We start from the raw sequence: 12,369 nt of genomic DNA on the forward strand, positions 1-12,369 counted from the left end.
TAAATTACGGTTTTCTCAGGGTATATGCGGGAAGGCAATGGCAACCCACTCCAGTGTTCTTGCCTGGAGAATCCCAGGGACGGTGGAGCCTGGTGGGCTGCCGTCTATGGGGTCCCACAGAGTCAGACACGACTAAAGCCACTTAGCAACAGCAGCAGCAGCAGGGTATGTGTCCAGCAGGGGGACTGCTGGGTCATATAGTAGTTGTATCTGCATACTTTTAATGTTTTAATCATAATATACATAGTTTATTTTTAATATTATGGGAGCCAACTGGCTTACAGGATCTTAGTTCAGTGACCAAGGGTCGAACCCAGGCTCCCTGCACTGGAAGCTCAAAGTCCTAACCCCTGGACCACCAGGGATGTCGTACATTCCTATTTTACTGATACACAGAAATGCTACTATTTTGGATTTGTTGGGCTAAAGAAAATACATTTGTAAAATTAACCTCACCTGTTCCTTTTCACTGCTTTTTAACCTGGCTCCTAGAAAATTTACACTGGCACGAGGTGTGTATTTCTATAGGCAAGTGCTGCTTGAGAACTTCTGCCCATCTGGGTGCCCCTCAGTTGTTTCTGTACACGGGAGCATCAGCTCAGGGGGGCAGTCCAGCAACCGGATACTCACCAAACTGCCCTCCTGCTGAGGGTTCAGCAGCTTCACCATTATTTCCAAACTGCATCAATGAATCTAAAGTGCGGGGGGACATCGGCAGGTCAATGGTATTGCTGCAGGTCGTTCTGTAGGAAAGGGGGAGCAGCAGGAGGGGGAAGGGTCGGGTTGACAAGACACAATGGAGGAAAAAAAAAAGAACAGAACACACACACACAAGCCATCAAACTCTGGTCTCCAACAGAAAAAAAATAAAAGCTCAAGCTTTTTAAACACACGAGGTCACTGTGAGTTTAAATGAGTACCGAACATCCTCAGAGGGCTCCAACCCTGCTTCACGAGAGGCCTCTCACCCAGTGTCCGTCCCCAGGGATAACTGAGGACATTAGAGATGGAGGCAAAATCGGGGAGGGAAGCCACTTACGGTGTCACACAGATGAACTTGGTCTTCAGGTATGGGGCAGCACCTGGGGAGAAGAAAACTCCGCCTTAGCGACTGTGACTCTGGGTCCTGGACAGGGGGAAGCTGGCTGCCTCCCCAGGGCCAATGTGAAACTCACTCAATCCCTGAGCAGAGACAGTCTGAAGGAACCTCCATCTCCCACTGGGCTGCCCTCCCCTTCACTACAGACGCATGTTCCAGCGCTTGCAGCTGGAAGCTCGGTTCTTTCCCTAAAGCTTTTCAGCAGACTCACTCGAGCTCAGACGAGTGCCAGCCTGGTGTTCATTCTTCCCCTAGATGAGGGTGAAGAGTTTCACTGCTTGTATGTGGACTGAGGATTGTAGCCTAGCCTGGTTGTATCTCCTGGATGAGTTCCCCACAGGCAGGCCTGAGCCCACCCAGTCGGGCACCTCGTCCTGCTCAAACACCAAAGTCATGGGGTCTTTATGAAAACACAGAAGTGGCTAATGCAGTTCCAAAGCTGAGGGTGACACCTTCTGTTCCCATTAGCACTGATCTGCCTGTTACATCTTTCAGTGAGGGTATTAGTAACCCCCATTAGATAGCTACATCACAGAGAAGAGCCTCTCCGTGGGGAGAATGTCTCCGGTGTAGTAGAACTGGCTTTGGACTGAGAAGGCTAGGGCCTCGTTACATCTTCAAAACACGCTTCCAGTGCAGCGAGTTTGGGTTCCATCCCTAATCGGGCAACTAAAATCCCAAATACAGTGTGGGGTGGCCCCCAAAAGTTAATTAAAAAATTTTTTTAAATCAACTATATTTACAAGATAATAATAAAATGAGAGGGAGGAGGAGGATGGAGGGGCCCATCTTTGTCATTTGTGATTCTTCTTCTATAGTTAGAAACATGAAGATTTAAGAATTTTAACTGCTAAATGCTTATACCAAGAGGTCAAGGGGCCCCAGAGACACTGGCATGGAATTTGGGGGATTCAGGTGAACAGATCACTTAGGAAGGGTGGGGTGGGCCAGGAAAAACACGGCTGGAAAGCTTGGGGCTTGCAGAGAAACTGAGGGATCAGAAAGAATGATAATCTGAGAAAGGGCACTGCCATCGGAGTTTATTTGGGGCCAAGAAATAGATTAACTCAGTACAGAATCCAAAGAACCCTACTAAGGCAGGGTTCTGCTATCTTATAAATCCATTTGGGCCCAGGCTTGAGGGGAGCTGACTCCAGCTGACTCCCAGACACAAAAGGGTTTTAATCCTCCCAAGTGATCAGTGTTGCTGAGAAAAACAGCTCTGAGATGCCACAGTAGAAGCAAAGGAGAATGAAGATTAAAAGTTGATTTATATCTCTGTGCAAAGTTGTAAATGTACTTCATCTAATTTGTAAGATAAGAGATCTGTCATTTCTACAGAGGAATCTTTCCCTCAAGCCATGAGGAAATAATGTGAGCTTCTAAGAAAGGAGGAGGGAAGAGTCCTGGGAAGATAAGCCATCTCCTCGAGACAATAAAACCTTCAGGATGGGAACAGAGAGGAAATGGTCAGCTGCTCCACTCTGGAGGAACCCACAGGTCACCCACCGGCCTCCCCCACAGCCCCTGACGCCATCACCAGGCTCCTGCTGCCCCAGGAGACAGACAAAGCTCTTGAGTAATTAGTTCTATCTCATGACTGGCGTCTTGCCCCTGAGGAAACACTGGGTCCCCAGGCAGGAAAAGGTCTGGCCTCCTGCTCACACAGGAGCGTGAGGGAGGGTGCAGCCTCACACCAGGAACTTGGACCTTGAAGGCGAAATGAGTCGAGGGCCCAGCACTTGGACCTAATTGCCTTCTGCAGAAGGAACAGGGCAGTGTGACGGGGGCTGATAAACAGATCTCCCAACCGAAGCACAACGTGGAAAGAGAGATAAGTAGCAGACAGGAAATGAGAGTTATGCTCGCTTAGAGTGTGACCAAGACTCAACCCAGAACAAAGGAGAAAGGAAAGTCAGTTGCCAGTGAGCCCCAACTCCCTCTTCCAAGTCTTGATCTGCTTGCCCCCAGAAGTCCCTCACAGGGAATTACTGTGAAAAGACTGTGAAGGGAGCTGGTGGGTTTGTGTGGGGGAACTATTTGTTCAAAACACAGGTTTTTTCCCAAAGCTGTTAGGGTAGGGAGGCTAACTCAAAGAATCGGTTTAAACCCTTGCTGGCTCTATGATTAAGGAAAGTTCAGTAAAAACAAAGGATGGCAAATTCCAGTCTCCTTCTCAGGATCTGGCCAGAGAACCACGAGTCTGAGCCCAAACACCCATGGGAACAGGCTAGAAGGCTCCAGCCTCCATGCTGGTGATGGCACCAGAAAGCGAGGGTTTAGTATGAAAAAAATGCATGTGTAACTTACATAAGCACATGGGCTCGAGTACACTAAAAGAACATCTGAGTTTCAGCAGCTGCACATTCAAAGCACCAAGCCTAGGCCCCTCCCACCAGTTACCGTCTTCCCCTTCAGTCTCCTCTCTCCTGAGAATCTCTCTTAAACCAGGGTCCAGCGTGGCTAACACTCATTTCCTCCAGAAAGCCTTTCTTCATCCCACTTGGGCTGCTTACATTGTTCAGTGATGGGGAAAGGAAGCACTCTAGACTGAAGTCTGAGTCGCAAACCTTCCAGCATATGCTTTGCAAGAAGTGCTGTGCTGTCTGGGCATCCTGTTTCTAGAGAATTCCGCCCTCGGTTTCTCTTCGTAGTGTCTTCGGTATGTCTGGGTATGTGTGAGCTGTTTTCCCCTTTAGACCAGTGCCTCTAGTGGGGCAGAGCCTGGTGACTGATTCCTCTCCTCTCTCTAACCCCATCAGCTGTCCCTAAAGGCACTCACTATAAAGTTCTTTCCCAGAAAGAGGAATAAAGATCACCAGACTAGGCTTTCCTGGTGGCTCAGTGGTAAAGAATCTGCCTGCCAACGCAGGAGACACAGGTTTGATCCCTGGTCCAGGAAAACTCCATATGCCTCAGAGTAACTAAGCCTGTATGCCACAACCATTGAGCGTGTGGCTCTAGAGCCTGGGAACTGCAACTACCGAGCCCACCTGCTGCAGCCACTGAATCCTGTGTGCCTCGAGCCCATGCTCTGCAACAAGAGAAGCCACCGCAACGAGAAGCCCACGCACTGCACGTAGAGAGTAGCCCCCGCTTGCCCCAACTACAGACAAGCCCATACAGCAGTGAAGACCCAGCACAGCCAAAAATAAAAAGAAAGAAAGAAAAACTATAAAAAGAAAATTCCCTAAAAAGAAAGAAAAAAAAAGATCACTTCTCCCCAGAACCAAGTGGCTGTTGTGGAAAATCAACAACTACCTGGGTCAGCTTCGGGATGCTCCTGGCTCTCCGGCCGACAGTACTTTCCGAATGCCTCCTCCTTTGGAATGTCAGGGTAGAGATAGACCAGCGGAGACACCAGGATATTGGTGGCATCCATGATCTTATAGCCCATGATGATTTCAGCAAATGACATGTTGTTCAGCTGCTGCTTGGTGTAAGGTTCCACTGATTGGATCTGGGTCTTGCCTGTCATGGGATATGGGAAGAGAAGACTCAGGTGATCTTAGAGAAGACTGCCTGATTGATTTTCCCTTGAGGGGGAAAGGCTTATACCAACCTAGTGTTCGAGACCCTGAATATTCTGCCCAGTCGTCTGGCGCTGTGGAAATGTTCAGCTGGCTTCGGGAGAAGCTATTCAGCTGGGCCACAAGTAACATACTTGAATAATTACTTTGATAAGATATATGAACAGAGTGGGTAAGAAAGGAGATGAAGAATACAATTTAAATAGCAAATTTCAAAAAAAATTACCAATTTCTAGGCAAATATTAGCCCCCTGATGGAAGCCTCTTGATGAAAGTGAAAGAGGAGAGTGACAAAGTTGGCTTAAAGCTCAACATTCAGAAAACTACGATCATGGCATCTGGTCCCATCACTTCATGGGAAACAGATGGGGCAACAGTGGAAACAGTGTCAGACTTTATTTTGGGGGGCTTTAAAATCACTGCAGATGGTGATTGCAGCCATGAAATTAAAAGACGCTTACTCCCTGGAAGGAAAGTTATGACCAACCTAGATAGCATATTCAAAAGCAGAGATATTACTTTGCCAACAAGGGTCCGTCTAGTCAAAGCTATGGTTTTTCCAGTGGTCATGTATAGATGTGAGAGTTGGACTGTGAAGAAAGCTGAGCGCCGAAGAATTGATGCTTTTGAACTGTGGTGTTGGAGAAGACTCTTGAGAGTCCCTTGGACTGCAAGGAGATCCAACCAGTCCATTCTGAAGGAGATCAGTCCTGGGTGTTCTTTGGAAGGAATGATGCTAAAGCTGAAACTCCAGTACTTTGGCCACCTCATGCGAAGAGTTGACTCATTGGAAAAGACTCTGATGCTGGGAGGGATTGGGGGCAGGAGGAGGAGGAGGAGGGGATGACAGAGGATGAGATGGCTGGATGGCCTCACCGATTCGATGGACATGAGTTTGAGTGAACTCCAGGAGTTGGTGATGGACAGGGAGGCCTGGTGTGCTGCAATTCATGGGGTTGCAAAGAGTCAGACACGACTGAGCGACTGAACTGAACTGATTAGCCCCTTGCGGGGAGCAAAATAAAACTGGCAAACCAATCCTCCAGCTGGAAGAATTTAGAGAAGCCAAGTCTTCCCATCTCATAAAACTGATCACCGGGTACCTTCCAAGTCTGAGGCAGGGGAGTGCGAGGCCATCCCCGCCCACAAGGGGGCAGCAGGTGCCTGAAACTAGCAGCAGCCAAGGCCAGCCACAGCCGTGCTGGCCACCAGTTGGGGTGCGGAATCGCTAAGCTTACCGCTGATGTCCTTCTCCACCCAGGTGAAGGTGACTCCTCCTTCTTTGCTGCTTTCACTGAATCTCAACAGGAAGGTGCCTGGGGGCTTAGTGCTCAAGATGGCCCGTTCCCTCTCCTTGCTGATGAAGCCCATTATATACCTGGAGACAGAGAGGAGCAACAGCAAGGTTGGGGCTGAGGGACCTCTGGTATGCAGCCAGCCTGCTGGGAGAGTAGGGGACTTGTCACCCCTGTGTGTTCTGTCAGACACAAGAGTTCCAACCTACCCTTCGTTCCAAAGGGCCAGGATGTACTTTTTCACCAGGTCAATGATGTTGTCCAGCCAGACCCAGAAGGAGAAGCCCTTGCCAGCCATGTTTTCCTGGAGAAAAGAGTAATGGGAAAGCTCAGTTCCCCACCTCCCTGGGCTCTTCCTTTAAGGGGGTGAGGTGCCACCAAAATCCTCAAGCCCATCTACCCTCAGGCAGGTCCTCTTGGCCGCCAGACCAAGAGTCCGGGGCCTTCAGGCCCACTGCCCTCCACAACATCCCCACAGCTAAGTGTCCCTGCCCCCTCCTCCTCCTATGAGGCAGCCTCATGGATGGAGTTCACACGGTGGCTTACTTTGCAAAATTTAGCCCATGTGATCTGACACCCTGAATAGTTCACACCAGGTCCTGAAATTTAAAAAAAAAAAAAAAAGTCATAGGATTTGCAGTTTTAAATCCAGATCTTTCTTCAAATAGAACACACACACAACTGTCCCACAACATGCCCTGAAACTTGCTCTTCGTGTATTTGAATGTTGCCACTGTTGCGTGCATACATATGCACCCCTCCCACACACCCAATCCCATCATTTGATGCCCCCTAAGTTGTTGTTCAGCAGAGGTGGTAGGTGATATATCAAGTCCTTGCTGCCCTTTCTAGCCTCGTGTGGCAGTCTGGGGATCAGCAGAACACACTAAGAAGCTGACAGCTTGAGTTACAGGGTCACGTTTAGTCATGCATGTTCAGGCGCTCAGTCATGTCTGACTGTAGCCCTACCAGGTTCCTTTCCATGGGATTTCCCAGGCAAGAATACTGGAGTGGGTTATCATTTCCTCCTCCAGGGGATCTTCCCGACCCAAGGGTCAAATCCAAGTCTCCTGCATTGGCAGGTGGATTCTTTACCACTGAGGCACCTGGGGAGCCCATGTTTAGTGGCAGCGCAGGACAAAGCATAGATGGCACGTAAAACATTCTAAGACTTTTTTCTTCCAGGAAAAAAAAATAAAAACAAGCTACATTTTCTTGAAGAAACAGACAGGGATGCCAAGCCTTTAGCTCTAACATACATTTAAAATACCTTCCTAAGGCTGGACAAAGTACCCAGGGAGACAGCCACCAACAGAAAAGAAATCTGCCTCCCGTCTCATAAAAGTGATCACCAGCCGCAAACCTCCGCTGCGACCTGACTCCAGGGCCTGCTGGAGCACATGTGCTCTGCCCAGCGCCTTGCTCAGTCAACTCTCCTCAATGAACAGCCCCACGAGCCAGATTCCTTTTGCAAGGAGAGCAAAGGGAGGAGAGGTCAAGGGCTGACCTAAGAGCTTCTCCGCCAGCGTCGTCAACTGCTCGATGCTCAGCCCGCGCTTGGTGGTAGAGGAGAACTGCCAGCTCAGCACCTCGGCCACTTGATCCCACGTTCCGATCGGGGGTTTGGTGAAAAAGTTCACGTTCTATTGGAAATGACACATTCGCTCCTTTAGATGAGAGGGTGGCGCCTGCTGGGCGGCAGCCCCGAGGCACCAAGGAGCCTCCGGAGAACCCGGGCCCCCGACTCACCTTGGGGTTGTTGGTCAGCATGTTGTACCATAGGATGGATGCCCAGGCGTTGGGCATCTGACAGATGTTGGAGATCACCACCACTGGCAATGAGTGCGTCTGTGGAGGGAGCGGGCAATGATTTGGGGAGGCAGAGGGCCCTTGAGGCTCCAGAAACCTCTTCACCCGCATCTCGCAGGGTTCGAAATAAAAGGAGAGGTCGTGGAGTACACTTGCTGCCAGCCCTCAGGAAGCGGTGGGGCCCGGTCAGCTCGACACCCAGCGTGGAGAGTAGGCTGAACTCAGGGGCTGTCTGAGTATCACCAGGAATTTATAAAGCTGACTCCTCACAGTGGACTCACAGTCCACAGACTCCCCATTTATAAAACTTGGAAGGCATTCACGAATTGAAGCTGTGAAAAGAGTGCAAGTTGCTCAGTAGTGTCCAACTCTGCGACTCCATGGCCTATACAGTCCATGGAGTTCTCCAGGCCAGGATACTGGAGTGGGTAGCCTTTCCCTTCTCCAGGGGATCTTCCCAACCCAGGGGAATCGAAACCAAGTCTCCCACATTGCTGTATTGAAGCTGTATCTGCCCATTTAATAGAGAGGTCCCAGGAATCAAAGACTAGGGTTCTTGCTTTTTCAGGTGTATCTTTAATTTAAAGATCAAGAAAGTTGGGGAAAGAGCAGGTAAATGCCGCGATTGTTTGAAAGACTATTTTGCCCAAACTGTATAAAGTTGGCTGTAATCAATTCCTAAATACAAGTTTTTACATCAAGTTTGCTGGAACCTGAGTAGACACGTATCTTCTAAGCACTCAGGCAAGATACTAACGAATTCTTGGAGAAAAAGAAGCAAATGTAAACACAGTGCTGAGTAAAGAGTCATCATTCCACCTTCTGGAGTGAAAACCCTGACTAGAAGCCTCATCCTGAACCATCCTGCAGGCAGTTCTACCCAGTTCTGTGCAGAACTCACCTCCAGGTCGATCTTGAGGCCTTGGTGATACACCTCAGTCTCAAAGGTGATCAGGTGCAGCTCCTCGGTCACAATCAGGGAGGCCTACAAGAATGAGAAGGATGCCTTTCCTCAGAGAGGATGGCATTGAGTCCTGGCAGCCTTCACTACACCGTCCTGAGGCGCAATCCGCCCGGTGGCCATGGATACAACTGGAGCACATGGTCTTGCCAACTCTCCGACTCACCAGTGCTTTCATCTACAACCTGATCTCTTACCGGCTTTATGATGATACTATGGAGATCCGACTGCTCATGGATAAAATGGGAACAGCATAATGACACAAGAGTGAACACCCCCAGTGTAAGGCAGAGACCATCACCACGGAGGTTCTCTCAGTGCCCTTCCCAACTCCATCCATCCCTGAGCCTCCTACCTCAGAAGTGCCTGCTATTTTGTCTTTTGAGTTTGTCATTTCCTAGCCCTTCTTTATGGTTTTCTTGCATTTATATCTCTAAACAATGTATGTGTTGTTTAATTTGGGGGGGGGTTGTGAATCTCATACATATGGAAGTATACCCTGTGTCTTCTTTTGTGACTCGCTTTTCACACCTATGTAATTGTGTACACCTGCAATTTATCCATTTTCATAGCTGTATAGTATTCCATCACCTGCCTATACCACAGATCACTGATCCACTCTAGTGCTGTTGACATATGGGTTGCATTTAGGGCTTACAATTAGGCTATTGGGACATGAAATGTATGTCTCCTGGCACCAGCAAAGATTTCTCTACTGTTAAATCCTGAGAGTGGCACTGCTGGTATATAGGGTATGTTCATTTTCATAATGCCCAGTTGTTTTTCAAAGTAATTGTAACAATCGATACACTAGCAACATAGCGACTATTTTGAACGAGAACTGTCAGTGAATTATTAGAAATTCCAATTCATATTTTAAAATGTCCTTTCTCTCATTATAAAAGAAATACACGTGGTAGACATTCCTCTGGAATTTTGTAATGCAGACATGAATGGCCAAAAAACAATTATACTAGTATACTACTCAAATTACTTTGCATTTTTTTTCTCAATAAATATGCCACAACCTCACTCTTTAACTGCTGTCAAGTCTTATAGATTCAGTTTGGTTTTTTTTAAAGGCCCGCTACATTCTAGAGAAGAGGGTAAGAATGGCTCAGGAGACAAAAAGAATAGGGTGTCACAATTATATAAAAAAGATTTAAAACCAGTGCTTGGTCACATTTACTTTCTCTTTTTTTAAGTTTATTCTTTTTGGGGGGGCCATATAGTTCGTGGAATCTTAGTTTCCCAACCAAGAATTGAACCCAGGCCCATGGTAGTGAAGGCCCCGAGTCTTAACCACTGAATCACCAAGGAATTCCCTTAAGTTTATTCTTAACATTAAGAATCCAAGAATCTGAGTCAATGGGAGACAGAGAAGAAACAAGGTAGGTAAAGAACAAGAGAGTTTGCTGTTTCTCTTTTGGTAAAATGTTTAACTTAGATGTGTTGAAACCCATCCCACCTCAGTGACCAAAAGAGAGCATCAGAAGCTGAGACAATCCGTGTCAGTGCACAGAAGTTGGAAGGGGAATTTGGAAAGTCCCAGGCAAGGCGGAAGGCTCCTTTTCTACCAAATGGGTGTGGGCAAGGGACTTTACACTCCTTAAAGATGAGCTAACTCTCCGGACAATCAAGGAAACGCACTGAGCCAGAACTCCTCCAAGGCATGTGTGACTACTCCTGCCCTGGCTGGCAGTGACTGCAGCTGAAACAGCGGGTAGGCGTCTCTACTTCTGGGCAGTAAGGAGGCTCTTTTTCTTTCCTTTTTATAAAAGTTTCAATCTTTCGGCTGCAAGGCACGTGAGATCTTAGTTTCCTGACCAGGGATCAAACCCACACCCTCTGCATTGGAAGCGTGGAGTCTTAACCACCAGGGAAGTTCCTATGGAGGCTCTTTTTCTCTCCCGCTCAGCTACCATCTCCGACAAAACTTACGTCACAATTGGCTCGGCCCCCATTACCGCATCTCTGCTCTCTCAGGGTCTATAAGAAAAGCAAAGAGCATCCTCCGTCAGGTAAGGCTCTCCCCAAGCCCCGCCCCCTGCCAGAGGCCCTGAAGAAAGGGAGCCCAGGCTTCTCCCATGTACCAAGTGCTTGAACTCTGCTGAGAGGCTGCCATTGTTAGACTCTTCCATGTTCATCACTTTCGTGTTTGTGCCCAGAATGTTAAATTTCCGGGACCTGAATCACAGGAGGAAAAGACCAACCACGTATGTGACCGAATGGCCAGGGACAAAGTTAGATTATACAGAACAGAAGGAAGCCTGTATGCTGAACTTACCCTCTGAGAGCTGCAACATCCCCGGAGTCTCTGTTAAGAACATAAGCCAGCATTAATAAAACAGGCCCTGAGTCTCTTTGAAAGTCCACGTTGAACACCTATCATTTACTCGGATGGAAAAACTGCTGTTCTCCTGGGGATTTCTGTCGAGGACTCAATTACATGGTGTATGTGAAACCTAACATCCCTGTACATGCTCAAATAGAAGACACAGCTGGTTCCCCACCCAAGCTCTACTCCCCTCTTCCTAACAGAACCTTGACTCCATCAAGTATCTTTCCCATCCCCACTTCCAGGGAATCCTGCTCACTAAGCCCACAGAACCGAGCATGTGCACAGTATTGGTCCAGGAGTGAGGCCAGGACCCACACTGTCTCAATCAGACGGGGAAGGAATTCTCCCTCAGGCTAGATTTACATTCTGTAGCTTCAGCTGCACATCAGCAAGGAGACACGTGGCCTTTACTACAAGCAACCATGCTGCAACCCAGAGGGAACCCTAGAATGCCTGTGCTTCTTATGGTGGCAGAGAAGAGAGACGGAAAGTTCTGGATCCTTGGTGATAGGAATTGAGTCACTGATCTCACCACCTGGAACTTGTTCTAACTTTGCATTTCCAGTTATACTGGGTTGCAAACTTCCTTATTACTGAAGCCACCCTGGGGTTTCTGTAAAGGTCTACTGTTACCCGCAACTCAGAGTATCCCATCGATATAGCCGGAAATATTCTTCCCAGCATGTTCCTTGTCTTTTAACTATGTTTTTGAGTATTTCATTTTTTACATAGGCACCATTTCTGTGTTTTCTTTTTAATATTATTTTAGTACTGCTTTAGAAGTCCTTCTCCATTGCTATATATCCACATATGCTTTCAGAATTAATAATATCTACTACTTGTTAGATAGTGCATTCCATGGGAGTTTATAGATTAAAATGGACCAGCTTTTAAACCATTTAGAAGATATCTTTCCATACATTACATTTTATGTCTTTTGGGGGCCACTTCGCTTGTGGGACTTTAGTGGCCCAACCAAGGATTGAACCTGGGGCCTCAGCAGTAAAAGCTTGGAGTCTTAACCACTAGACCACTAGGGAACCTCCCATATATCACATTTTAGAACTTAAATCAAGCCCCCGTTATCAGAAAGTTTTCCCTCATGTGTAGCCTATATTTATTTATTTTATATTATTTATTTGTATTACAGCTTTGATGTATAATTGATGAATAATAAACTGTATATGTAAAATGCACAAGATGATGAGGTCTGATAGATGTCACACACCTGCAACACCAGCCCAATCAAGGGACTGAATGTATTCAGCAATCCCTCATCCCCAAGTTTCCCACCTCCCTTATGCAACCCATTCCCCAGGCCCTCACTCCACCCA

At 47.6% G+C, this 12,369-nt stretch overlaps 1 protein-coding gene across 4 annotated transcripts in view; it reads right to left on the reverse strand.

Moving 5' to 3' along the window:
• STAT3 (signal transducer and activator of transcription 3) overlaps window positions 1-12,369 on the reverse strand; it is a 75,077-nt gene that overhangs the window by 2,689 nt on the left and 60,019 nt on the right. Inside the window, exons 12-23 of one of the 4 annotated variants that reach the window (XM_069603788.1) lie at window positions 10,982-11,011; window positions 10,788-10,881; window positions 10,636-10,683; window positions 8,635-8,718; window positions 7,674-7,772; window positions 7,432-7,567; window positions 6,471-6,523; window positions 6,134-6,228; window positions 5,868-6,007; window positions 4,361-4,570; window positions 1,040-1,082; window positions 631-693 (exon numbers count right to left, since the gene is read on the reverse strand). In XM_069603788.1, the coding sequence (XP_069459889.1) occupies window positions 669-693; window positions 1,040-1,082; window positions 4,361-4,570; window positions 5,868-6,007; window positions 6,134-6,228; window positions 6,471-6,523; window positions 7,432-7,567; window positions 7,674-7,772; window positions 8,635-8,718; window positions 10,636-10,683; window positions 10,788-10,881; window positions 10,982-11,011 (1,057 nt within the window). In that variant the 3' untranslated portion in view covers window positions 631-668. Of the gene's footprint in view, window positions 1-630; window positions 744-1,039; window positions 1,083-4,357; window positions 4,571-5,867; window positions 6,008-6,133; window positions 6,229-6,470; window positions 6,524-7,431; window positions 7,568-7,673; window positions 7,773-8,634; window positions 8,719-10,635; window positions 10,684-10,787; window positions 10,882-10,981; window positions 11,012-12,369 lie in introns of all 4 variants that reach the window. The other 3 variants (XM_069603786.1, XM_069603787.1, XM_069603785.1) reach the window with 3 other exon arrangements.

This window comes from Ovis canadensis, chromosome 11 (genome assembly GCF_042477335.2).
Source record: "Ovis canadensis isolate MfBH-ARS-UI-01 breed Bighorn chromosome 11, ARS-UI_OviCan_v2, whole genome shotgun sequence".
Classification (NCBI taxonomy): domain Eukaryota; kingdom Metazoa; phylum Chordata; class Mammalia; order Artiodactyla; family Bovidae; genus Ovis; species Ovis canadensis.